This window comes from Typopeltis vanoorti, chromosome 2, assembly GCF_054136105.1.
Source record: "Typopeltis vanoorti isolate ZY-2024b chromosome 2, IOZ_Tvanoo_1.0, whole genome shotgun sequence".
In the NCBI taxonomy this organism is placed as follows: domain Eukaryota; kingdom Metazoa; phylum Arthropoda; class Arachnida; order Uropygi; family Thelyphonidae; genus Typopeltis; species Typopeltis vanoorti.
This window is the reverse complement of record NC_143550.1, coordinates 17,167,989-17,195,606: the sequence shown is the minus strand read 5'-3', so window position 1 is coordinate 17,195,606 and position 27,618 is coordinate 17,167,989. Positions and strand designations below refer to the sequence as shown.

The 27,618-nt window shown below is 35.8% G+C and overlaps 1 protein-coding gene across 2 annotated transcripts in view; it reads left to right on the top strand.

The window, feature by feature from the left end:
* LOC150108851 (helicase ARIP4) overlaps positions 1-27,618 on the top strand; it is a 619,923-nt gene that overhangs the window by 248,253 nt on the left and 344,052 nt on the right. For both annotated transcript variants that reach the window (XM_090403746.1, XM_090403737.1), the window contains 2 exons: positions 6,612-6,839; positions 19,586-19,751. In XM_090403746.1, coding sequence (XP_090259872.1) covers positions 6,612-6,839; positions 19,586-19,751 — 394 coding nt within the window. The remainder of the gene's footprint in view (positions 1-6,611; positions 6,840-19,585; positions 19,752-27,618) is intronic.

The window sequence follows — 27,618 nt, the reverse complement described above, 5'->3', positions numbered from 1 at the left end:
AAGCAGCATTTTGCACTGCATAATGTGAAAATATATGGTGAATCTGCAAGTTCCAGTGAGAAGGCTGCCAAGGAGTTTGTGGAGAAATTGGATAAAGTTATTACGGAGGAAAATTATTTGCCAAAGCAAATATTAATATGGATGAAACCTCCTTGTTTCGAGAAAAAATGCCCTAGTCAACAGTTCATCCGCAAAAAGCTAAAATCTTTGCCTGGTTTCAGAGCTCTTAAAGACCTTGTTATGATTCTGTTAGGGAGTAATGTGGCTGGATGTAAACTGAAACCATTTGTGATATGGCACAGTGAGAATCCAAGAGCTTTCAAAAACATTAGGAAGCATACTCTTCCAGTTCATTAGCAGAGATATAAGAAGTCGTGGATGACTCAAAATTTTTTGTGGATGCCTTAATCAACTGTTATGTGACTGAAATGGAAAACTATTGTGTGAAAGAAAATGTAGAATTTAAAATTTTATTAATTCTAGATAATACTCCAAGTCATCCGTATTATATCGGTGATCTTCACCAAGTTCAAGGTCTTTTTCCCTCCAAACACTTCTTTATTGATCCAACCAATGGATCAGGGAGTTCTAGTAGTGTTTAAGGTTTATTTTCTATGAACTTTTTCACAAGCCATTTCTGCTAATGAAGGAAATGACCACACTCTCATTCAATTCTGGAAAGCATTCAATATTTATCATGCTATTAAAAATATTGCTGTAGTTTTGGATGAAGTGATCTCTCAGTGTATGAGTGGCATATGGAAAAAGACATTAATAAGGTTTGTGTACGATTTTGGAAGTTTTGAAAAAAAAATGAAGACCTTTGTAAATTGAGTGAAGAAATAGTGGGCTTAGCAAACAACCTGAATCTCGAAGTGAATGATTACGATGTAGTTCAACCCATAGGAAGTGCTCCTGAAGAGTTGACCAACGAAGAATTGGTCGAACTGGTGGAAAACAATGTGTTGCAGAAGAGGAAGAACGAGAAAAGGTAGAGGAAAAAAAGAAACAAGGAGAGATAGTTAATCGATTCACAGTGAAGGGTCTTGCAGAAATGTTCTCTGCAGTTAGCGATGTTCTCAAAATGGTCGAAGACATGGACCCCAATGTTGAACGCTTCTTAATAATAGAAACGAAAGTACATGATTTGCTTGCTTGCTATGAACAAATTTATGATGAAAAGAAGAAGAGTAATAAGCAAAGCACATCGGACATTTTCATCAAAAAAACAAAGGTTACACCAGAAGAGCCGCAGCCTGGTCCATCACATAGGGAAGGTAATGAAGATGTGATTGTGGAGGAAGATTTAGGTGATCATTCTCCTGTTTTATAGTGACAATAACACACAGTACAGTTTTATAAAAAGGTTTAAAAATTAAAATGACAGTATACTTATTATTGTTAAGTTCCTAACCCCCATAACTCTGTTAATTTAATGTATCGACTTATGTTCTTCCTGATGGAACAGAACCTCGACGTAAATTGAGGGATGACTGTATAGTCAAAAATGTTATTTATTCCCTTATGGGATCACAGACATATCTTTGGGAGGACTTAACTTGAATGGACATAAGTCGAGGGATGACTGTATTTGTTTTACTCGAATTTATAATCCTATTATAATTTCTGGAGGTATTTTGTAATTTTGCAAGCTGGTATATTGGAAATTTGATTTATTATGTTATAATTACAACATCATCTGCATATATGATACGATTGGTCTTCCATTGACTTCTACTCCTTTTGTTGAGGACAGTGCTTTTTTAATGAGTTCTTGGATGAAAATGTTAAAAAGCCATGGGGAAAGCGGGCATCCTTGCATAACTCCTTGTTGATTTCAAGTTTTTTTGTTTTGCAATATTTTTGCTGAAACTTGTTGGTATTAGATCTTTATAAATCATGGTCAATTATAAAGATCAATATATATTTCAATTTAATATATGTTTGAATGACCGAATATAATCTATACAATGATATGAAGCAAAAGGTACATTATTTTGAGAAACTCAAATGTAAAAAAGCTAGGCTTCTAAACCATCTAACTTTCTTAAAAAGATGCAGAAACTTTAACATTATTCCAAAGTTTTTAACATTCAAAGAACAATTCCACTCAAGAAGAGCAAAAAGAATATATACTAAGGTATTCCTGCCCCTACTACATGAAAGAATACAACACGTAAGAGTTGAACTTAACAGAATAGACCTTTCGTGCTTCTGACTTTTGGAAGTTATTTCTAATAACATGGAGAGCAACTTATGCACGCTTCTAGATACGATGATTTAAAACAGTTTCAACAAAGCTTTTCTAATTAGTAAAAAAACTCAAATCAAAAAATTCAACACGCTATATGAAAAGTATTACAACTCTGGACTGAGCCTCCCTGATGAAAAAGTGATTTTTAACCTTTCGTACCATGAACTGAAATACTTAAGACAGGATTCAATTTTACCATCGCCCCAGATCATATTCCTAAGGTCAACATCATCAGTAACATAGAGAAAGCACTCTCATCCTTTCCAGAAACAACGGCAAATGATCTGAGATTAAAAAATGCTATTATCCTTTCAACTTCAAAGCCACCTAACCTAAACATAACTCCCCAAGAAAAAAGAGCTCTCTCAGACTTGAAAAAGGATAAACAAATAACTATCTTAAAAGCAGACAAAGGTAATGCCACAGTCATTTTAAACACTAAGGACTACATAGACAAGATTGCAGAATTACTATCAGACCCATCAACGTATCACATATTAGAGTCGGATCGAACATGGAAAAACCACAAGGACACTAACAGCTTATTATGGAACATGACTAGTTGGTCCACAGACTTGCAATGGAATCTGAAGTCACTACACCCATTGACGCCACGATTGTACGGAGCCACGAAAGTCCACAAAAGTGGAGTTCCACTATGCCTGATCGTTGACAGAAGAAATGCTCCCACATATTTATTGTCCAAACACCTCTCCAGCCTCCTAAAAGGATATAATAGAAAATCAGATACTTACATTAAGAATTTAAAACGCTTAAAATAATTGAAAAACATCTCGATCTTAAAAACAGACATTCTCGCTAGCTTGGACACGGTATCTTTATTTACCAACATCCCAGTAGAAGTAGTTATCAGTATCCTATACAATCTCTTCCCTGAAGATACGGCTGACCTTTTTCGTCATTGCCTTAAATCTAATTATTTCAAATGGAATGAAACGATATATGAGCAATTAAATGGCTTAACTATGGGCAGTCCCCTTTCGTCGCCCTGTGCAGATCTGTTAATGGAAAAGCTAGAAACCGACATCCTCTCAAGATTAGACCCAAAACCTTTAGTGTGGTGGAGGTATGTAGACGATGTCTTCATAATTTGGAGGGACACAAAAACATCTCTTTTGGATTTTTTAACCAAAATTAATTCTTTTCATCAAAAAATACAATTCACTTTAGAACTGGAAAAAGATAATCAACTACCATTTTTGGATACCCTAATCAAGAAACTAGCAGATGGACGTATTAAACTAACAGTCTACCGCAAATCAACACACACTGTATGCTACCTTCATTTCAAGTCAACTCACCATATTTCCCAGAAGCTCAGCATAATACATATGCTCAAAAATAGAGCTACAAACATCATCTCAGAAGAAAGAGAACTCTATGATGAAATTACTCATATATCAGAGACATTAATAAAAAATGGCTATCCAAAGAATGTAGTCAGCAAAATTCTTCATAGAAACCCCCCACAACAACAACCTACCATCACTCAATACAGTTCATCCTTAGTTATTCCTTATGCAGGTACAGTGCCCGAGGAGATCGCAAAACTTTTTAAACCTTTCAACATTAGAGTTGCATTCTAACCACTCAAGACTGTCCATCACGTTTTAAGATCGCCAAAAGACATTAATCCTCTTTTCAAAACATGCTGGAGTGCACAACATCCCATGTGCTTATGATCTAAACTATATAGGACAGATGTTGAGAAGTCTCGAAATCTGAAAAAAAAAAAAACATATAGGAGATGTTAATAACAACAGAACAGTCTCAGGTCTAGCCCATCATTTCACGATTACTAACCATATCATTGATTGGGATAGCAGCTCATTGCCTTACCTAGAAGATTTCCATTGTAGAAATTTCAAAGAAACCGTTGTAGCCCTCCTTTCTGGAGAAAATCTTAACAGAAACCAGGGAATGATAATAGCTGACATATGGAAAACCTTAATATGAACACTCAGTCTGCCAGAATTTAATTTAGCTCAAAACTACAGAACTTGCTCTCATAACAGCGACTAACACAACACGCTCCATGCATGTAATGTTACGCGTTCTGTTTTAATGTTTATTTTATACAGTAGTGTTACTCCATTTTCTCTGTACTAGCCACTTTGAGTTTTTTCTCTTACTGTTATAAGCCCTGAAGAAGCCGGACAGCCCTGTCGGCGAAACTTGTTGGTATTAGATGTTTATTAATCATGGTCAATTAAAGAACAATATATATTTCAATTTAATCAGATGATTTGGTATTATTTTACAAAGATTTTGAAGTGGCAAAGAATAATTGGTCTATAATTATCACGTTTTTATGTGTCTCCTGTAAAAAAGGTTCTATGTACTATGGACAGGATTTATTTCTCAATCATATTTCTTTCACATAAAGTTAGGTATAATAATTAATACTTAGGGAATTGACAGCATACACTAGAAATATAAATTAAATCAACTTTAATATATACTTTCCAATATTTTGGCAACGTCATGTTGCCATCTTCATGGAAACTTAAGATAAAGACGTGCACGCAAGTGCTACATAACAGCAAATGAGAAACAAAGCGAGGAAGGTACCGTTTTCCTAAAGTCCTGATAGTGCCCCCTGGTAGGTTATATTAGGTGTTCTTGGTCTTTGGGCTGAAGTTCTTCTGATGTATGTTTCCCAAATTTGGGCCAGTCTCATGCATCCAAATTTGTTGAGGTTTGGCATGTTCCTAAGGGCTGAGGCTGATCCCACGAATAGTCTTTCATATTTGAACTTGATGCGGTGTATTACTGTGGCTTTCTTCCACATTATTCTGTGATGTATCCAGAGCATGGTCTGCAAGCCCAGAGTGGCTGTGAAATCGGATGTAGTCCTTGCGTTCTGAGATTCTGATATTTGCTGTCCTGCCTGTTTGGGCCAAAGTAGGACAGTTTACGGCTGCAATCGACCTGGTATACACCAGGTAGGTTTTCGTAGTTTATAGAAAACCCACCCATACAGGCAGATACATTCACAAACAACCCCCCCCCCCCACACACACACAACAATATGGAGTTATTAAAACACTATTCAACAGGGCTAAACTAATCTGTTCAAATGACCAAGCCCTAACCACTGAACTAAATCACATCCTTAACACTTTCTCAGCCGATGGCTACCCCTCCCCACACAAAAAAAATCCAAAAAATACTAAAACCAGTTATCCATAACCCCCCCCCCCCCCTCACAAAAATGATTACTCTAAATCCATTACCATTCCCTACATCTGAGGCACCTCAGAAAAAATCAACAAAATCCTAAAAAAACATGACTTGACCTCTTGTTACAGACCATATAGAAAATTGGCATTCCTTATACACTTCACTTAGACCTACCTGGTGTATACCAGGCCCCTTGCAGCTGTAAATTGTCCTACTTTGGCCAAACAGGCAGGACAGCAAATATCAGAATCTCAGAACACAAGGACTACATCCGATTTCACCAGTACAGCCACTCTGAGCTTGCAGACCATGCTCTGGATACTCGCCACAAAATAAGGTGGAAGAAAGCCAGTAATACACCGCAGCAAGTTCAATTATGAAAGACTATTCATGGAATCAGCCTCAGCCCTTAGGAACATGCCAAACCTCAACAAATTTGGATGCATGAGACTGCCCCAAATTTGGGGAAAATACATCAGAAGAACTTCAGCCCAAAGGCCAAGAACACCTAATATAACCTGCCGGGGGGGGTACTATCAGGACTTTAGGAAAACAGTACCTTCCTCGCTTCGTTTTTCATTTGCTGTTATGTAGCACTTGCGTGCACATGTCTTTATCTTAAGTTTCCATGAAGATGGCGACGTGACGTTGCCGAAATATTGGAAAGTATATATTAAAGTTGATTTAATTTATATTTCTAGTGTACGCTGTCAATTCCTTAAGTATTAATTATCATGTTTAACCAGCGTATAAGCCTTTCTAATATAGTTAGGTAGCCTAGAAAAAAATTCCACATTTAGTCTCTATAGAGACCAAATGTGGATCTTTTTTCCATGCCATTTCAGACATCCAGCAAGCACGGTGGCAATCTCAAACCAGGTGATGAAATTTCTTTCCTCCTAAATACATTCACTAAGATCCATGCAAATTGCAGTATTTCAATCCCCATCCTGGTTGGAGAGGGAATACATTGAGATGTGTGTGTATGTGAATAAATAAATAAATATATATATATATATATATATATATATATATATATATATATATATATATATATTTGCATCAACAATTAAGATAAAACATTTTAATAAAATTGCTCACTTTTAATTAATATTTTAGTCTTCTGATTTTGTTTATTATATTGTTTGAATAGGAGGAGAATAGTACTCACTGGTTATCCCCTTCAGAACAATTTATTAGAGTACTGGTGCATGGTGGACTTTGTCCGTCCCAACTATTTAGGTACTAGGGCTGAATTTTGTAATATGTTTGAAAGGCCTATTCAGAATGGACAGTGCTCAGATAGTACTCCTCGTGACAGGCAGTTGATGAGATTTCGTTCTCATGTTCTTCATAGCCTTTTATCTGGATTTGTTCAGAGGTATGTATATCAATGATTTTGAAGTTATATTAAAATTTTAAACATCGGGTATATAAATTATCAATCATCTAATGACATATGACATACACCAAAAATGCGAAAACATTATGACCACCTATCTAATATGATGTTGGTTCACTGCATGCCACCAAAACAGCTCTTATCTGGGGAGGCATCAATGCTACGAGATTTCTAAAGGTTTCTTGTGGTATCTGGAACCAATATGTAATCAGCAAATCCTTTAACTCTTGTAAGTTATGTGGGTGAACTTTCACAGAGCAGATGTGCTATTCCAACACAACCACAGATGCTCAATTGGATTGATGTCTGAGGAATTTGGAGGCCAGGGCAATACCTGAAGTCTTCCTCATGTTCCTTGAACCATTCTTGCACAATCCGAGCAGCGTGGCCCATTATCCTACTGAAAGAAGGAACAACCAGAGGGCTATTATCATTGCAGTGAATGGATGTACCTGGTCTGCAATGATGCTTAGGTAGGAGGTAGATGCCATAGTTCCCTACACATGGATGACTGGACCCAGAGTTTCCCAACAGAACATTGCCCAAAGCATTACCTTGCATCCACTGTCTTGTTTTTGTCCCACCGTACATCCTGATTCCAATGCTTCCTCAGATAAACGACTCACACGTATCTGGCTGTCCACATGGTCCAACTGGAAATGAGATTCATTGAACCAGATGACCTTCTTCCACTCTTGCAAAGTTCAGTTTGATGCTCACATGCTCATTTGAGACACATTCAATGGTGAATCAAAGTTTGTAGGGATACTTGGAATGACCTGTGGCTACACAGACCTATTTTCACCAGGGTTTGATGTGCTGCGTGTTGTGATGTAAAATCTTGCATGATAAGTTATTCTATAACATAAGATATAATTTAAAATTGATGTAAAGAATATAGAAAAAATTAGTTATAATGCATAATATGTATGATTTAATATTACTTGTAAAACAATTGTGCTCAACACAAAGGGATAGAATTGTTCTTTGTTAAAGTAATGAGTCAGCAGAAAAGTTGCCTAGATTAGTAAAGAACAAAGGGAAAGCCCGGAAGGGAAAAGTTGCAGAGACTTGCGAAGGTTAAAAATCATCAAGAACAAAGACGTTGGTAAAGGCGTGCAAAAGTGATGTCGGCATGCCTGAGAATAAGCACAAAAAATGCGGAAGTAAAGACAAAGAACGGAAAATGATATTTAAGCGACCTGACGAGTAGAAAACAGGGTTGAGAAGGTCCGAAGTACAGAAGCTGCCAGGCTCTCAGTGACCACGGCACCTATGGCCGGGAACCGAAGGAAGGATCTCACCGGTGTAGTCCAAATCTCTTTAGGTATTACTCCGATAGAAAAGTTTCCAGTCGTCAACTACAGAAATAAAGGAAAGGGAGGACATCACTTGTAATTTGCATTGAGCCACCATAAAGGATGAAATGCATTGCCGCGACGTTATCTTAATTGTATGTAATACTTTGTTGTATAATAGTGTAACGTATAGTATTGTATTGTATAATAGCTTTTAATCAAGATTCAGAACAGCTAGGGAAGTGTAGCTATAACTAATTGTTGCTTTAACTGTACATGCATTTCTTAGTTAAAATAAATGACTTGTAAATAACACGCTGATCTGATTCTTGTCAATGCACTACTCGAAAAAAATTATGAACCTGTGTGCTAGTCAGAGATTGCCATGACTAACATGAGTGTTGAATAAGATAATAAGAAATTTCTGTTAAAGTTACAAGCCCCCTACATTGCCGCCGTTATTCCACATTTCAATCCTTCACTCTCGGAAGTACAGTCTGGCTGGCGCAGTCAAAAAACAAATAAATTTTACCAGACTGAAGAGCGTAAGGGACTGAATAAGTCATAGACATATGGCTGGCGGCAATCAGAATTAAAGCTGGCCATATGTACAATAAAGATTAGGGCAAGGCAGAAAAGGGGGAATGTCAATTCAGCATAAGTGAGTTAAAAACATAAAGGAAAAACTTTAGCTCTTTGTAGACATACAATAACTGGCATGTAAAATAATAATACAATAAATAATAATTTATTTACTCACTGGAAATGTCACTGTAAAATTTAAAAATTTTTACAGTGACCCATTACACCCTTTACCATCGTTCAATTACTGGTGAGTTGTGCCACAGTAACCCTTCTGTTGGCTTATACCATCCAGGATAGCTTTCACTCACCACGAGCATCGATGATCCATGGTCGGCTCAGACCACTTTTGGAAGGTACTCTACACGGCTGACCATGACAACAAGCCTTATCTCTGAAATGCTCTGATCAAAGTAGTCTGGCCATCACAATTTGGCCTTTGTCAACCTTGCTTAAGTCTGCTGCCTTTCACATCTGCTGATTAACGAAATGCAGTATCAGGTGTTGTTTATATTGTTTCATGACCTGCACACACACAGCATCATTTTTCTGCAGTTGCTTCGATTTGGATGAAGACACTGGTCATGATGTTTTGACTCTTCAGTGTATAAACCTGCACACACATAAAGGATAAGAAAAAATAACTTCTCTTAATTTGTGAGTTGTCCACTATTTTTTCAATATTAAGCTGGTTTAAAACATGAGTTAGTGGTCTTTTTTTTTGTTATTTGATTTTTGCCTCAAGATTTATAGTAAAGAAGACTGATGAATTAATCAATGGATTTCTAACTCATTGCTTCTTATAGAAAGGAACTGACATTATATTAGTATAAAGTTGAATTTTTATTCATGTTTACAATTATGAAAGATGAAATCTTTCATAATTGTAAACAGTGATCCACCATTTATTGGTTAACCTGTGTTGCAGGAATTCACCAATCCTTGGGCTAATGAATGCACTTCATGTTATTGATAAATTAAAATATGATCACTGAAAATTTCAGTTGGTTTCTTCAGTTAAAGAAAAGAATAACATTTTTTGCAAAAAAAGCTTTCTCACCAGAAAACGGTAGCAGTCAAGGTTTCTTAATAATATTGAACTTCGATTTCGACATGAGGACATTTAACCTCCCTACCTGCCAATGTGAATGAAATAGTGACATCAAATTGCACTTCTTATCCATGTTATTCAATGGGTTTTAGAGCTTCGTATCCAGATTTAGCTCGACGTCTATAGACGTCGTGGCCGGTTGGGGGTGTTAAACACGAAAAAAGTGTGATTAACTCTCAAATTGTGATTAGTGTTTCTGCTATATATTTGGTCTGGTTATCTAACAAAAAGCATGTTTCTTGAACTGCTCATTGCTTACTTTCTTTCAGTGAAATGGGGAATACATACCCCCCCCCCCCAAAAAAAATTATTACAACCTAATTTCTTTAAGAAATAATGATTGGTACTAGCAAATTGAGATAACTAGATTATAGTAAATTGAGTTGTTGTGACCAATCTGCCATGAAAATTTCTTGAAGCTTATCTGCTAGCTTTTAAATAATTAGGATAATTAGACAACTGTCAGTAATTTTTAAGGTGAGTAAAATGACAAATTATAGTCAGGAAATTGTATGGTTATTGAAAAGTTAAGTTTGAACTATCATTTGAAAATCATAGTTTAGCTTTGTCTGATTGTAAAATCCTTCAATTCAAATTCTCATTTACTTGATTTTTTTTTTTTTTTGCTATTAAGCAATTAGTACCATGTGATCTCTCCCCTCCCTAGGATTGCCACCTGTCCCGAATTAGGCGGAACATCCCGAATTTGAAGAAAATTTTCAGCGTCCTGAATTACACCTAAGTGGGACAACTTATATATTTAAAATACAAATATTATTAAATCACTAATACTAGTACCGATTGAAGCTTGGGATGAAGTAAGATCGACCATGAGATGCAATGATTAATACAATACCCTTGGAGGGTGGTAATGGATGGCAATGATGTAGCCAGTGAAGTTCTAACTGGGGCTCGGCTATTGCTGTTACCCTCTTGCCATGATCAGAGCATTAATAGCTCAATAACATCTTATCCCTACACTGTCCTCTACAGATAACAGGGAAGACGAAAAGCATTCTTGCTTCGCCCCTTTAAGCCAGTCCTTATAAGGACTACCGGTATCAATGTATTCAATCTTTTAATTTTTTATAAGGTTAGAATTATATATTCAACTTTGGCTTTTTCATTTTATACATTTAGAGGAGAGAAAGATTTTCATATTCAATAAGTGTGTGCCTCTTTGGACTTACCAAAAGGTGGCAACCCGATCCCTCCCACCCCCAAAAGTGCTCCATATAAACTTTCCTTCTCAAGCATTTTGCTTTCGTAAAACACCATGGGACTTCAGAAGACCAAACTTCTTTCAAAATTGTGCTGTGTCATCATCTTCATCATGTTGACTTAAACAGGTGTTCTCCTTCCAATTTGTTAAGTGGTGATTTTTACAATAATAATGTTATTAACAATAACACATTATTATTATATCATGATTATTATGATATCCTCAGTTAAGAAAATGATTTCATGATTAGGTTATGTAGAAGAAATTGATGTGAGTTTTTGATTGTGTGGAGTAGGTCTGATAGTAGAAAGATCTATACCAGGAATAGCCTGCACTTGAATGGATTTGGCATCAGGAACCTGGAGAAATTATTTATTGGAATGACACTTAATGCAGAGTCAGGTAAACTAGATCATACTACACACACACACCAGCTATCATACTTATTTTTGAATTCATTCACACTGCTTGCACTCTCAACCTCAACATCTAATGGCAATTCATTCCAATCACGCACCACCCCATTAGAGAAAAATCTAGCCCTGACCGCCTGCTCCAGGGAGTAATAAGGGACTCATCGAGGGAGGCCACATACTACATGCACCAGCTATTGTGCTTATTCTTGAATTCATTCACACTGCTTGCACTCATAACTTCCAATGGCAATCCATTCCAATCATGCACCACCCTTATGAGAAAAATCTAGTCCTGACTCCCTTCTTAGCAGCATTCATTCTCATCTTCCATGGATGCCCTCTTGTCTTTTCTTCATCCTCCATAAATTGAAAAATTCATCAATTAAAATCCTGCATTACCCTTTCAGAAGTTTGTAAGTCTCAATCATATCGCCCGTCTTTCTCCTGTTTGCTAGTGTCTCTAGTCTACAAATTCTCAATCTGTCTTCATAATCAGTATGCCACAATCCTAATATCATTTTTAACAATCTCCTTTTCACTCTCTCCACTATATCAGAATCACAACGGAAACCAGGCTTGTGCACAATAGTCCAAGTAAGGTCTTATCAAGGCCTTGTAAAGAGGCACAATGACATCCTTATTTTTACATGTGAATACTTTTCAGCATTGCAGTTATCTTTTGAGTTGTATTTGCAATCATTATTACTTGGTCCCTGAACTTCAACTTCCTGTCTATTAACACTCCAAGATCCCTAGCCTCATTAGTTTCTTCTAGCATAATCCCACCAATATAACACGACATTGGATATCTAATCACTCCAAAATGAATGAGTTTACATTTACTGACATCCATTTTCCCATGCCCACAATTCCAGTTTATTCAAATCATTCCCAAGTACTACATATCAGCAGCATTCCTGATTGCCCTACCTATCCTTGCATCATCAGCAAATAGCTTTATGTCACTTGTCAAATCCTTCCCAATATCATTATATATAGATTGAATGACAGTGGACTAAGCTCTAATCCTTGTGGTACACCACTGGTTACTTTAAATCTTGCAGACTGATATCCCCTGTATACTACTTTTTGATATCTGTCAGTCAGCCATCCTCTTATCCATGCTAATATTCTCTATTCCAAACCCATATTCTCCAATTTATGGAACAGTCTACCATGCTATATTCTGTCAAAAGCCTTAGCAAAATCCAAAAGTATCACATGTATCCATTTCCCCTTATGTAGTTCAGTGGAAAAATTGTTATAGAATGTGATCAAGTTGCTAAAACATGGCCTTCCCCAAGTAAACTCATGTTCGCATTGCAAAACAGAGATTCACTGTCAACCCATTTCTGAATGCTAGCCCTAACCAATTTTTTCAAAATGTTCACCACCACTTCTGGGATACTAATTGGTCAATAGTTGGATACATTGGTTTTTGCACCACCCGTATGCAATGGAATTACCATGCATTCTTTCTATTCCTGCGTAATCTTACCTGTTCTGAGACTCACAATAAACAGATTGGTCAAAGGAATAGCCAGTTCAGCTGAACACTCTTTTAGCACACGTGCTGAAATTCCATTAGTCCCTATTGCTGAATTCTTATTCAGTTTGTGCAACAGCTGTAATACTTTGTCCTCATACACCTGAGTTTCTTCATCCAGTGAAGAGGTAGCAGTGAGCTCAATGTTGCTTACACCAGGTTGATAGCGTTTAGTAAAATGGGCACTAGTTGAATAACCTCTTCTGCATCTGTTTCCCCCCCCCCCCCCCCCTCCTCACACCATCTGCATTCAGAAAAGTTATTCTTTCATATACATTCTTTCTTTTAGTTGCAGCATATCAATAATATTTTTTTGGGGTTGTCTTTAGCTTGCAGAGCCATTTTTTATCATACCCTGACTTTGCTTTCTGTACAACAGTTGTGACTATTCTAGTCTGGTGCTTATAATATTCCTAACCGACATCATCCTTATGCACATGGTATTCCTTCCGCGTCATCCTTTTCTTACGAATCTCTTGCTTAATAAGATTACATATCCATTTGACTCCTACCCTATTTATTCTTCGAACTCTCAGGACACATTCCGATATTACATCATTTAAGTATTGTTTAAATACTTAAATGATGCACTGTTGATATTCTTCCCATTCCGCTGAACTCAGTATACTGCTCAGTTGGTCATAATTTCCTGCTTTGTAGTTCAGCATATAACTTTTTCTTAATGGAACATTTATGAACTTAGTCACTTCCCAAGTCAGTAGTGCATGATCACTGTCACCAACTGGAGGCAGAATAGTTGCATCTTTAACAGAAACGCCCTCTTACCAGGTCTTCTGAATTAGATATTGCAGCCACTGTAAAACTTGTTGTCGGAATATAATATCTTATTTTTTATTTAGAAGAACCTAACCAGATTTAGTCATCTTTGTTTCAGCAATCCAGTTGTGTTGACTTATTCTTCTCTAATTTTTCTGCCTTCCACTTCTTATATTGATGGTGCTTATCTTTACTTTTAGCAAGCTCTGAAGAAAACATTGATAGATCGATTCAGCTAGGGAAGCATGTGGTGAAATTATCTGGAAGTATAGAAAAATAAAAAGAACATAATGGACACAAGAAGTTAAAAAGCAGTTAGTTAATGAAAAGAAGAAAACATACCAAAAGTTCCTAGCAAATAGGTGGACTGATGCCCTAAAAAAGACAGAGCCAAATGTAAGAAAACTAATTTTGATAAATTATAGAGACTATAACCAGTTAAGAATAATTACTTTAATTCCTGATGTTTCGACCTTCATACTAAGGGCATCACCTGGACTACACACACATACCTAGACAAGCTTCATCATATTTCAAACAGTATGCCAAAGTGACAATGATTTGATCAACCGTTATTCTACTGGCCTGACCTCTCTACTTCAGCACATTGTTTGAAATATAATGTAGCTAGTCCATGTATATATATGTGTGTGTGTACTCCAAATGACCTTAATATGAAGGTCAAAACACTAGGAAATTAAAGTATTTATTCTTGACACAGTTGTAGTCTTTCATAATTTATCGTAATGAATGCTCATCACCATGTAACATTAAAGGAAAGGAGAAAGAGAGATAAGCTACATGTAAAAATAGCTCAATAAAAGTCATGCGAAGATTTTGCTAAGAATATAGAAGATAAATATCAGGCAGGTGGCAATATGTTCTCAAGGCTATTGAAAAAATTAGAAATGGGGGAGGAAAGAGTACTTTACAAAGAATCAAAGATGATAAAGGTGACATGAAGACTGAAGATGAGGATATCCTAAATGCTTGGAGTAATTACTTTCAAAGACTGTTAAACGTAACAAGCAGTAACAGAATAGTACTATAAAATTTGTACGAGGAGTGTAAATAGAAGTAAATGTCAATATTGAAGGTAGAAAAAAGCCATCAAAAACTTGAATTGAGGAAAGGAATAGATGATATTTGACCCGAAATGCTCATATATGGAGATATAAAAGTTTTGCAGTAGCTGCATTGCATCATTCAGAGAGTTTGGTCAGAAAGTCGAATTCTAAAAGAATGGAGTAAAGCTCTCATAGTTCTCATCTAGAAAAAAGGAAATAAAGCTGAAAGTGTAAAGAAAGGCCTAGGGTTGTTCATTATTCATAATAATGCTTAATGGCATAAACAACACCAAGAGGAAAAAAATACCCCCCCCCTCCCCACATCATGATCCATTCCATTTCTATGTTGATCATCCTCATACACACATTTACTACTACTTCTAACATCCACTCCACTCTCCCTATGCCTTGTCCCCTGTCCACCCAGGCTCTCCCCATTTCCTTGTCCCTCTTGCATTCCTGTTCTCTCTTCATCTCTCATGCTACTACTGTTTCCATTTCCAAGCACTTCAGTTTCTTCTGTACCACTCTCTTGATCTTTCACTTCACCTCTTACTTCTGATCCCTAGCTTGCATCACACACACACACACACACACACACACACACACACACACACACACACACACACACACACACACACACACACACACACACACACACACACAGTGCCATCTAGCAACACTTTCTCCAGTTCACTCACTCCAAAGCCTTCAAGTGCAATCCATCACTTTTGTATAATTCCATTCTTCCTACAAATACACACCACATATCTAGAATCTTTGTAGATAATGTTCATAATCCTCGCTCTCCATCTCAACTCATTATCATACCTTGGCAATACACTGACAGCCTTTCCCAGTATACTATTATCTTTCACGTGACTTAATAACCTCCTGATATTCATCCTTAAATTCATTTTAACGAACTCTTTTTTCAAATCTCGCATTTTGCAATTTTGACCCTTTGTCATTTCCATAGTCTCCGATTAGTGCATCATTTTTTTTTATATATACAAATTCGATTAGTGCACCTATATACATCTTAAAAATAAATGTTATAGATTTTAAAAATTTTCTATGTATGCATTTTTTATGGCTAACTATTTAAAAAAATCACTGACCAGGATGAAATAATTTAGTTACCGTTTTAAGACATTTTACAAAGTTATTTTTTAATGGCATACTACACTATTTACATGTCCACTGTGTTCCAAATTTACTGCTGAAATTTTTGTTGTCTGCTAATTACATAGCATTTTGATGATCATATCTCGTGCCTCCTTTCAATTTTCCTTACTTTTTTTTTTATTTTAAAATATTTTCCTAACCTTTCATGAGTGAAAAAAAGTGGAAGTGTGAGAATGATTCGAAAAGTAATCTCATTGGAAGAAAAAAATTGAAATAATAAAGAAAAATGAACAAGGTGAGCCCAGAGTAAAGATACGACAAGAACACAAAAATGAGTAAATCAACTATACGAGCAATTTTAAGTAAAGCTGCCGAATACAAAGAAAAAGGTAAGGCTGCCTCAATTTCATCATGCATGCACTCAAAATCAAAATATTATAACGATTGAATTAGAGAGACTTCTTTCTACATGGGTCGAAGATTGTAACCAAAAAACGGATCCTGCTAAGCACTGACCTTATAAAATCAAAAGCATTAAGTCTCTTTGCAACCGTGAAAAAAAAGGCTACCAATGATGGAAAAGAAGAATTCTTTTCCATCATTGGATGGTTTGAGCATTTCAAAAAGAGAAATTGCCTACATAATGTTCTGATCACAGGTGAAGCTGCAAGTGCAAATTATCCAGAGATTTTGAAGAAAATTGTGGAAGAAGGGGGTGCTATTGTGACTAACAAATATTTAATGTCGATGAAACCGGCCTTTTTTGGAAGTGAATGCCTTCCAAGACTTTTCTGACCAAATCAGAGAAATGTCAACCTGGTTATAAAGTCCAAAGTTGAATGAAATTACTGCTAGCAATATGTGAGCCATTTGGAAGCATATTCTTCCACATTGTGCAAAGGATTTTAGAGGCTTTTCAAATGAATCTAAGTTAATTAAATCTCATTCTGAGAAAATTTGTAATTTCGACTTGCTAAATTTACATGCACAGCAGGAAGATCCTGAAGAATATGAAGAAAATTTAATCACTGGCAAGCCCAAAGAAATTTCACTGAAACAAGTTGAAAATATTTTTTGTACAATCAAAGTTTTTAAGTAGCAATGCTCAGAGACTGACCCTGATGAAGAGAGAGAAGCAGTAAAATTTGTAGAAATAGTAGGAGGCAATAGGGCCATACCGTCAGTTGTATGAAAAAAAGAAATGGAACCCAAACTATGTTAACTCAATTCTTTGTTAAGAAGTAGAATAATGAATTTATATTCTGAATATGTTTTGTCTTTCAGCTTCATGGTTTTCCTTTAACTAGGCCCTGAGATGTATACCCTAATTCTATAAAAAAATTAACAGTCAAAAAAGAAATTTGAGGAACAAATGATACTTTCCCCATAGGTTATTATATTCGATTAGTGCATTTTTGATTAATGCGCCTGTTTTAAAAAATGCATTAGGTGCATTAATTGAGGGATTGCTGTATTTACATAATAAAAAAATTATTTACTGTGGATTATATGTTATTCTATAGTTTTGACTCCTTTTAAATAATCATGTAATCAGTGTAATTATGCTTGATGACATTTATTTCTGAAATAAACAAAACAAATGTAGAATGAAAGGTTGTACGGTATAATAATTTCAATAATTCTCTAATAAATATTTACTTTACTCATGTTTATCAGTGTTGTTGCAACTCCAAGAATCTTTTTCATGATCTCTCATTACCCATAGTTTAAGAGCTACTCTGTGATAACCTTATTTCTAATCCAGTGAATTCTTCATTTTTTTTTTTAATTTATTTATTTTATTTTTAATGAGAACTTTATAACAAGTGTTTCAACCATATTTCTCCCAGCTGGAACTCTGGTCTCTATATGATAGATTTTTTTTTTCTTTTTTTTAAACTAAAATATATTAACAGTACTATTGACTTACCAGTCATGGCTCTAAGTTCACTTAACCCTTGTTATGCATTTTATGTTATAATGGTGAAGTAGCTGTAGGCCTTGTCATATGTTGTTTAGCCTATATAACTGTTGTTGCCTGAATTTCTGCTATGAATAACCTAACATTATATGATGTAAAGGGACAGGCTATTTAAAAGCAGTACAAGAAAACCATCTACATCCCCCCCTCCCATCTTTCTCCCTGGTCTTCTGACAATTCTTCTTTTTCATATGTCAGATGACAGGTTGAATCCCCTATGAAGAAATCTTTGTCATTTAGCTCAGTAATTGTGACCTTTTAAGTTAAGGGAATAATAAATTCCTCATTATTTTAAAGCCGGATACGAAACTGGGAGATCGAAATCTATCGAAGTCTAAGAGTTTTAATGCCGAAGAACTATCGGCGAGTCCAAGCGTAAGTCAACACCTGGGTAGTACAACACTAAGGCAACTCGGAGCAAAGGTGGAGCAAGATCCATCACTATTCTTAATATTTTCTCATAATGTAAAATGCAGCTCCTTGGAGATGTATTACTGTTTTACATTATGAGGAGAGGTCACTACCCAGACCGGTTTCAACCTTTATTGAGGTCTCATCAATGAGTAGGTAGACCTGTATAATACCAAGGTTTAAGTGAACTTGTGACCTTTCTTTCAAAGACTGTGACCACATTCTTTTTGGTCTGCCTGTTGATCATCTTCTTCCAGTGATTCCATTCAAAGTTATGTTCTGTAATCTCTGAGAGGACCTTCTCTGGAGGTGTACAAACCATTTTAATTATTGTTTAAAAATTAGATCTGTGATATCTTCTCTTCTAGAGCCTGTGTAGCTCAGTGGATGTGGCGTTTGCCAACCACCGCGCTTGGCCGCACGAAGGAAGACTTGGTTTCGAGTCTAGTCGGCGACTAGAGGAAATTTTTCCAAGCCTTTTTTCGACCGGTTCCCGAGTTAGTTAATCTCTGGCACGGGCAAGCAGGTTTTTCCTCCCGGAAACTCGGGTTTTTCGTCCTGTAAACTCAAGAAAATCGACCGTAGAACCCACATTATTTCAGACATTAAATATATTGTGTTAGGGTTAGGGACCACGAGATGGCGGCACATTTGAGCCGTCTCTCTTCACTGAGTACTGCTTAATTAGTGATAGCCTTGGGCCATCTATCTCTGATTGGTACCAGTGGAGATTGAACCGCCCACTCAGTCTCCAAAAGTTAGATAGGGCTAAATGGCCTCGCCCACTCCCCGTATACGGGGAATAAAAAGGCGTTAGCTGATTTTTTTTTTTTTTGATATCTTCTCTGTTATTTAATTTGTGTTTGAATTGCTCATTTGTTTTGGGTTCTGACCTGTAAGTCTTATTTATTTTCTTATTTTGATTTCTGATTTTGAGTCTCTATGTCTTCTGATCATTAGTAACATCAAAGCAAGTATATTTTGATAAATGTAAATAAAGATATTACTTATGACGCTGTTGGGAATAGAAGGGATTATTTATAATAAGTTGCTTCATTCTTTGTTATGCAAATATACAAAAGTGTGATTATTATTTTTTTTTTTCAGGCCTACATCATGCATTTGTATGGTTTAAAACAACTTAATTTCTGTTAATCAGCAAATATAATACAGTTTCTTTTCTTAGGCGAGGACATTCTGTACTTCAGTCTGCTCTTCCAAATAAGGATGAACATGTTTTATTAATCCGAATGACTCCAGTACAGAGAAAATTGTATAAAGCATTTATTAAAAATTTGTTGTATGTGCAACAGGCTACAAATCCACTGAAGCTTTTTGCTGTGTGTTGCAAGGTAGGTGCATACAAGGTAGAAAATATCATAAATTTGATATTTTATGTATTCATTACAAGTGATGTGAGAAGGTAAAATAAGGTGTAATACAAAACATTAAGGTAGCTGTAACAGTAAGTAAGTAAGCTGTATACAGTAAGGTAGCTGTAAATTATATATATATAAAGTTGGTAAAACTATAATCTTTGGAAAATTTTAAAAAATGTCTTGTTCCAAATGATGCATTTCTTATCAGCTTTCTCACATTGTTTTTTGGTGAATGTTAGAATAGTTGAGGTCTCAATGTTATATGATCTGATAATTACTGTATTCTTCTGTGTATAAAATGCCCCCATGTATAAGACGAACTCTACTTTTTTCGAACCCAAAATTAAGAAATCAATATTTTAAACATAAAACAGAACACATTTGATATTTTTTTAAATAATCAAAGTATATTTAGTAATTAGGTAATATTTTTAAGATACATACTAAGAAATTATGCATCACTCTCAGTTCCAAGCTTATTATTTTCTTCATCACTATTAGTTCCAGACATATCATTTTCTTCAACCACTTCTGCATGATTGCTTCTTCTGATTCACTGTCTATATATATGAAATCATCCTCAGTTCCATTCATGCCATTGCTGATTCGACATTTCTTGAAAGACTTCACTCCCCCCCCCCCCCTCTTGCTTGACTCCATTCCATGAGTTTCGGATCCATTTGCATACCTCAGTAATGGTTGGTTTTTTCACTCTTCCTGTCGGTGACCTGCTTTTTGCATCCATTTATTCCATTCTTCTTTCATCAGAGCTTTGAAGGACTTGTTGATAGAAATATCTAGTGGCTATAGCTGACCTGTAAGTCCATCAGGAATAATTTGCTAGATGTGTTCACAAATCCTCTGCAATCCTTTTTGTCTTTTCTGTTAAACGTGCTTGGAACTGATCACACATGAGCAGGGCCGGCCTCTTCGAGAGCCCTCCAGGTCTTCTGGACCAAATCTTTGCAAATCAAATAGCCATGATCTCTTCATTCATCCAGCCGTTCATGAGAACAGCTGGATGAATGAAGTTAGACAAGAACGCCAGGTGGTATGTTCTCTTTAGGATATGTTTTCCTCTTAAAAATGAGCATAAGAGGCAGTTTAGTACCATCTGCATAGCATGAAAGGACAGCAGTAGTGTGTCTTTTCATGACCACTTGTTTTAATTGCCACTGTTTTGACCCCTTTTGTATCAACAGTTCTGTTGGAAGGCGCATCAAAATTGAGAGGCACCTCATCCATGTTTGCAATTTAACTTGGTTCAAAAGCATCTTTTTACCAAAGTTTTATGACATAGGAGTAAAACTGTTGGATTTTATTCTCATAAGCTGGTGGTATTTTCTGGGCTAACATGGTTCGTGTTCTCATGGCCAACCCTTCTCTCCTCATGAAGTTGAAGCACCATTTTGCCTTTCCTGTGAAATCAGCAGTGTTCATTTCTCTTGCAAACTTTTTAGTGTCATATTGAATAAGCTTTGTTGACACATATATCCCTCCCACTCTGGCACTGCTCCATAATCCAAGTCTTAAGCCTCTGCTCCACGTTTGGCCATTTTGCTGGTTTTCCTCGTAAGGCTCTCTTCTGTTTTGTTATCTTGAGTAGTTGTTCTTCCTGTTTTCTCCACTGTCTAATCATACACTCAATGGTAGGAGGTCCAAACTGTCTCTCTTGAAGCTTTATTTCCATGTTATTTTGCATAATTGATGACTTTTAACTTGAATTTTGAAGAATATGACAATCGTTTTTTATTTTCGGACATTTTTATGGGCTAGTACTCAAAATGTTAATGCATTAACAATATATTAATGCGTTAATATATTGTTAATGCATTAACTTACCCCACTAACAAGTTGCAGACGTATGAATGCTTTCAGAGTTCTGATTGGTTAATTCAGAATCAACCGTTAATGACGTCAATCGACAGAGTTAACAAAGGCTAGTGATTGGCAGAAGCCTGTTCGCAGAGACAAGGTACCGAGAGATTCATCACAGCAACTGCGGGTCTCTCAACTGGTTATCCCCCTGTGTATAAGATGACCCCCAATTTTTGGTCTAAAAATTTTAGAAAAAAGTATCATCTTATATGCTGAAAAATATGGTAAGTTATATTTGGAATATAAAATCAAACTTTAGTTCCTGTGAAGATTTCCTTGTAAACATGTAACTTTACTAGATTCTTTAAAATGGGATGATAAACATTCTTCTGAGTGTGGCTGTGTTCTCATCCATGGTCTGGTTTGCAGATGTGATGTGTAGTGTGTGGTCTTCATCAATGAAATGTTGTAAACTGTAGTACTTTTAATTATTTCTTAATTTATTAATTTTTGTAACATAATCTAACCTTATCTAGAGACTAAACATTTTTGAAAAGCCACTTCCAGCTTTCAACAAGCAGGGTAGTAATCTGAAACTAATCTGGTGTGAAACTGGAATAATATGTTTTCTAGATGCCTGAAAAAGTTGAAGCTAGAAAGCACATATTGCAACTATTATGAAAACACCAACATTGATAACATAAGACTTTGATTTTTCCATAGCTTATATTTCAGTGTTAATGGCTCTTTTAGTGTATTATTATATGCTTTCTTGTATTTAGGCTTAGGTGTTGGTTTATGCCCTTCAGGATTAACTTCCCAACTGGCTGAAGTGGATGAAACACTCAGACACCTTAGGATTTTTCAAGGATCAAAACATCATTGACATTTCACCTTTCATCATGTAATCATCCTCCTTTGCCATTAATCCCTTAATGGTAATTGTAGAGCCATTACCAGTTTAACTGATGGAGTGACCTTTCTGTTACTTGGTGGTCTTCAATGTCCTTTGATATTTGAACTTTTTGTGGCACTATTTATTTTATTGTCTGTTCCCAGAACTGAAAACGAATTTCACATCTGTAGAAAATAATCAATCCTGACCACAGATCAGCCTTTGCAATGGAATAAGATGATTTATGTTCTTTCATTTTACTTGAAATTAGATTGCAGAAATTATATTTTTTGCAATTTTTTCAAATAACATTTATTAAAATAAATGTGAATTTTTGTTTTCTTTCTTTTCTAAATACTATCATATAGACCAATTTGCATTATTTTTAGAAACGAATTTTTCTAAAAATAATTTTTAGAAATTTTTTTTATGAACAAAAAATTATATTATTATTATTATTTGACACCTCCAGGGAGGGGGTGCTTAAGGGTCAAAGCTGTATAACTGAGAGGAGACCTCCACATAGCCTTGAAAGGAATGTGGAGAACTGACCAGAGCTTCTGACTTAATGTCCAATCCACACCTTCTCGTGGTGCACCCTGTTGGGTATCTACCTGGATACTAAACGAATGAGGATGGGTTGGAAATTTCGGATTTAGCCGACCAAATTGTATTCTTATAGGTTAAACCAAAAATACAAAACGATGGTACAACATGACAAAATTTCATGCCGGCTGTGGTGTCACCCGGTTAAACAAGGCCCTCATTGTTTTCGCCAGGGAACCAAGGTGAACAGCGAAAAGTCAGCTACTGGAACAAATCTGAAAACACACCTCCAACTCAACATCACCAGAGATAAAGATCGGTACTATCAACATAAGAAGCCTGAATGGCAAAGAAATGGAGCTAGTGGAGAAACTAGATAAGTACCAGATTGATATAATTGGGATGACTAAAACAAAAAAGGCAAAAACTGGTGAGATCTTTCTGAGCAATAAATACGAAATGTTATATTCAGGCAATGACAATCAAGGAAAAGAAGAAGTAGCCATAGTATTCAACACAAAATACGAGACTCATCTTCTTGAATGGCAGGCAGTGTCAAGTAGAGTGATTTGGGCAAATACCAAAATGGGGAACTGGACAATGAGACTTATTTGTGCCTATGGTCCCACAGAAGGTTCTACTAAGATAGAAGTGGAGGATTTTTTTGAGGCTCTAGAGAAAGCTCCTGACACAATAAAAAGGAAAAGTTGGTCCTTGTTGGGGATCTAAATAGCAGGGTAGGAAGTGATTGTCAGACATACAAAAATGTTTTGGGGAAATTTGGAGAAAAGAGTAAAGCTAATAATAATGGCAAATACCTGTTGGATTTCTGCTCAGGACATGGATTGGTTATTACTAACACCACGTTCCAACATAAAAATGTGCACAAATTCACATGGAGAGAAGAGGCAAGGAATAAGAAAAGTCTCATTAACTATGTTATTGTTGATAGTGATGTTCTCTCCCTGGTGCAGGACACCAGAGTGTACAGAGGATTTGAAATTGGAAGTAATTACTATTTGGTCTTGAGCAGGATAAAATTGAATTTCAAATTGAAAAGAATAACATGTAAGAAAGTTTTAAAGCGAATAAAAGTTGAACAGCTCTCAGATCTGAACTGTAGACTAAAATACACAAAGATTATTGAAGAAAAAATGAAAGAGTTTGAGAACAGGAAACAATCATTGGAGATTCAGTGGCAAGCCTTGAAGAAAACCCTGATTGATTCAGCTAGAGAGGCATGTGGTGAAGCTGTCTGCAAAGATAGAAAAATTAGAACTCCATGGTGGATACATGAAGTTAAAGAGACAGTGAAGGAAAAGAAGAAAGCATATCAATAGTTCCTGGCAAATAAGTCAGCTTATGCTCTTAGAGAACACAGAGACAAATGTAAGAAAGCTAAACAGTGTGTAAAATTAGCTAAACAAAAGTCATGGGAGGACTTTGGCAAGAATATAGAAAATAAATACCAAGAAGGTGGCAAAATATTCTGGAGGTTGTTGAAGAAGCTTAGGAATGGAGGAAAGAGTGCTGGAAAAGGAGTTAAAGATGATAAAGGTGACATGAAAACGGGAGAAAAAGATATCCTTGAAGTATGGAGTAATGACTTTGAAAATTTGCTAAATGAAACAAGCAGTGATGACAGCACAGTGATAAAAAAACACTCAACAGGCATTCAGTCAGGAATACATATCCATACTTGAAGTAGAAAATGCCATCAAAAGCTTGAAATGTGGAAAGGCAGCAGGAGTAGATGATATTCGACCAGAAATGCTGAGTATGGTGGAATAAAAGTCTTACAGTGGCTGCACTGCATAGTTCAGAATGCCTGGACAGAGGGACGAATTTCAGATAATTGGAGTAGAGCTCTCATAGTACCCATATATAAAAAGAGAAATAAAACTGAATGTGAGAATTACAGAGGTATATCCCTACTGAGTGTTCTTGGTAAGATATATGCAAGTATACTTGAGAAACGGTTGATAAGAATTGTGGAAGAAAAGCTTGGTACAGAACAAGCTGGATTCAGGTCAAATAGAGGCTGTCAGGATCAGATCTTCACTTTACGACAAATAGTGGAAAAATCATGGGAATATAACAAAGATCTGTATTTAAGTTTTGTCGATTTGGAAAAGGCATATGACATGGTGCCAAGAGAGAAGCTATTCAATACGCTACAGTTATATGATGTCAATGGGGCATTATATCAACCAATACTTAGTCTTTATTTGAGTTGTAAGTCAGCAGTTAGAATTGAAGGAAGTGCAGGAAGATGGTTTAATGTTAAATCTGGTGTGAGACAAGGATGTATATTATCCCCACTGTTATTCATTATCTATATGGATCACATTATGAAGGAAAGTGGTATTAAACATGATATCAAAATTGGAGATGTTAATGTCAGCTCTTTGCTTTATGCAGACGATGTTATACTTCTAAATAAATCCGCTACAAGTCTGCAAGATTCTCTGACTAAATTGAATAACTGTTGTAATAGATATGGTATGAAGGTCAGCAATAAAATGACAAAGACAATGAAAATAGGCCGAATCATTGAAAATATCAACTGTGTTGTGAATGGAGAACCTGTGGAACAAGTAAAACATTTCAGCTACTTAGGCATGTTTTTAGTGAAGATGGTAAATTAAATATGGAAACAGACAACAGAATCAACAAAGCTGGTATGGTAGGAAGTCAATTGAATAAATTCATATGGAATAAGAGAGAAATTAGTCGGAACACTAAATTAGCTCTATACAAGACAGTGTTCAAACCAGTTTTAACTTATGGATCTGAGAGCTGGGTCAGAAGTAAAACACTTGACCAAAGACTAGAGACTGCAGATATGAGAGTTCTGAGTAAGATTAGAGGCGTGAACAGATGGCATCAATGGCAATATCATATTAAAAACGAATTAGGAAAGAACTTGACATTGTCAGCATCCAGGAATGCGTTAGCAGAGCTAATCTCTGGTGGAATGGGTGAGGAAAAATTAGCAAAACAAGTGTTCTCTGCCAAGTTAGCATGAAAACAACCCAGAGGAAGACCAATATATAGGTGGATTGATACGGTACAAAGTGCCTTAGACCAGCGCTTCCCAAACTGTGGGGTGCTGCTCCTTTCGAGGCCATAGGTTTTGTTGAGGGGGGCCGTGAAATAATGAAAATAAATTTTAAATGTTTTAAGACTAAGTAGATTTTTTTATTTTAAAAGAAACGTTTTTCACTTTTATTATTTATTATTTCTTTTTTGTTATTTTTTATATTTTAATGGAAAAATTCACACATTGATGTTGGTTCACAATCTTTTCTTCCTGCATATTTTTCCACTTAATGAATATTAGTAAATATTGCTTATTCATATGTTTCATTTAAAACAGTGGTTAATTGTATTTACTTTGAATGCTCTCCAGGGAAGCTCCAAATCTTCCTGTTCCTTTCATCATGCGTTCGTAATCGGGGACTGTTGATATTGACGTTATATACATATCAAAACTCATTTTATGTTATCATGTCATCCGAGCTTGTTTTCTGTTACCAATAAAAGTTCCGCATATACTTCACACATGAAAAAAAGCTTAAACAAGTTCATGTTGGGAGATAGTAACGTGCTTGCAGTGGTAAATAACACGCCCTCCCTCACAGCCACTAGCAGAGGCAATAAAAACAAGTACTTTTATTATGCCAGTGAATAAGGTTTGAGGAGTCTGTGTAATATATTTCTCAACAAATAGTGCAATTAGAGACAACTGTGATAAAAACACTAATTAATGAATCACATGTCCCCTCATACAGAAAGTATGCTGTATAGACTGAAACAAAACCATATGTTGCATGGGCAAACACAGTATCTAACTAAAAACTATTGTTATTAATTAGATGTGTGTGAGTTCGATTTCCCAAGGCAGCAATAAAATTCAACCGAATGTGTTAAAATTCGTAAAAGTGTTAAAACAAAGTAATATGTATATATATATATATATATATATATTATGAATGTTATGGCAGTTTCACATATGAAATTCGGTTGAAGAGAGTTAGCATTTCAACTCAATTGTCAGCTATGCTTTTATCTTTCGGTTGTGCGAGCTTTTGTTAATACCGCACCAATCATATGCACATTTTAATAACCTTCCTTTGCTGTCTGTTTCGCGTTAGCTTTAATTACCTTAAAGGGAGAAAAGTCACAAACGAGAAAAATGTTCCTGGTCCAAGGATTCCCTTATTCAGGTAATATTCACTAATTTCATGTTATCAGTCTGTGGTGTGCCGGTATCGGTAAGTGGTGATATTATTTGATCTATTCTACGTTAAAAAATTTAACCCTGAGATAGATAAGTGGCTGATAAAAAATAAAAAAAAATTCCCGCGAACAATCGGAAGAAGCAGAAACAGACTCAAAGACTCAAAAAAAAGGACGGTATTTCATATTTTATCAGAATAGCCCACATCGTCTTCAGAACCAAATGGTAAGAGGCTAAAAATGTAATATATGCATTTGATTTTTGCAATATTCGCTGTGTATGTTTTGTATTGAATATAAATACAATAAATATTATAATAATATATCTCTCTATTATGA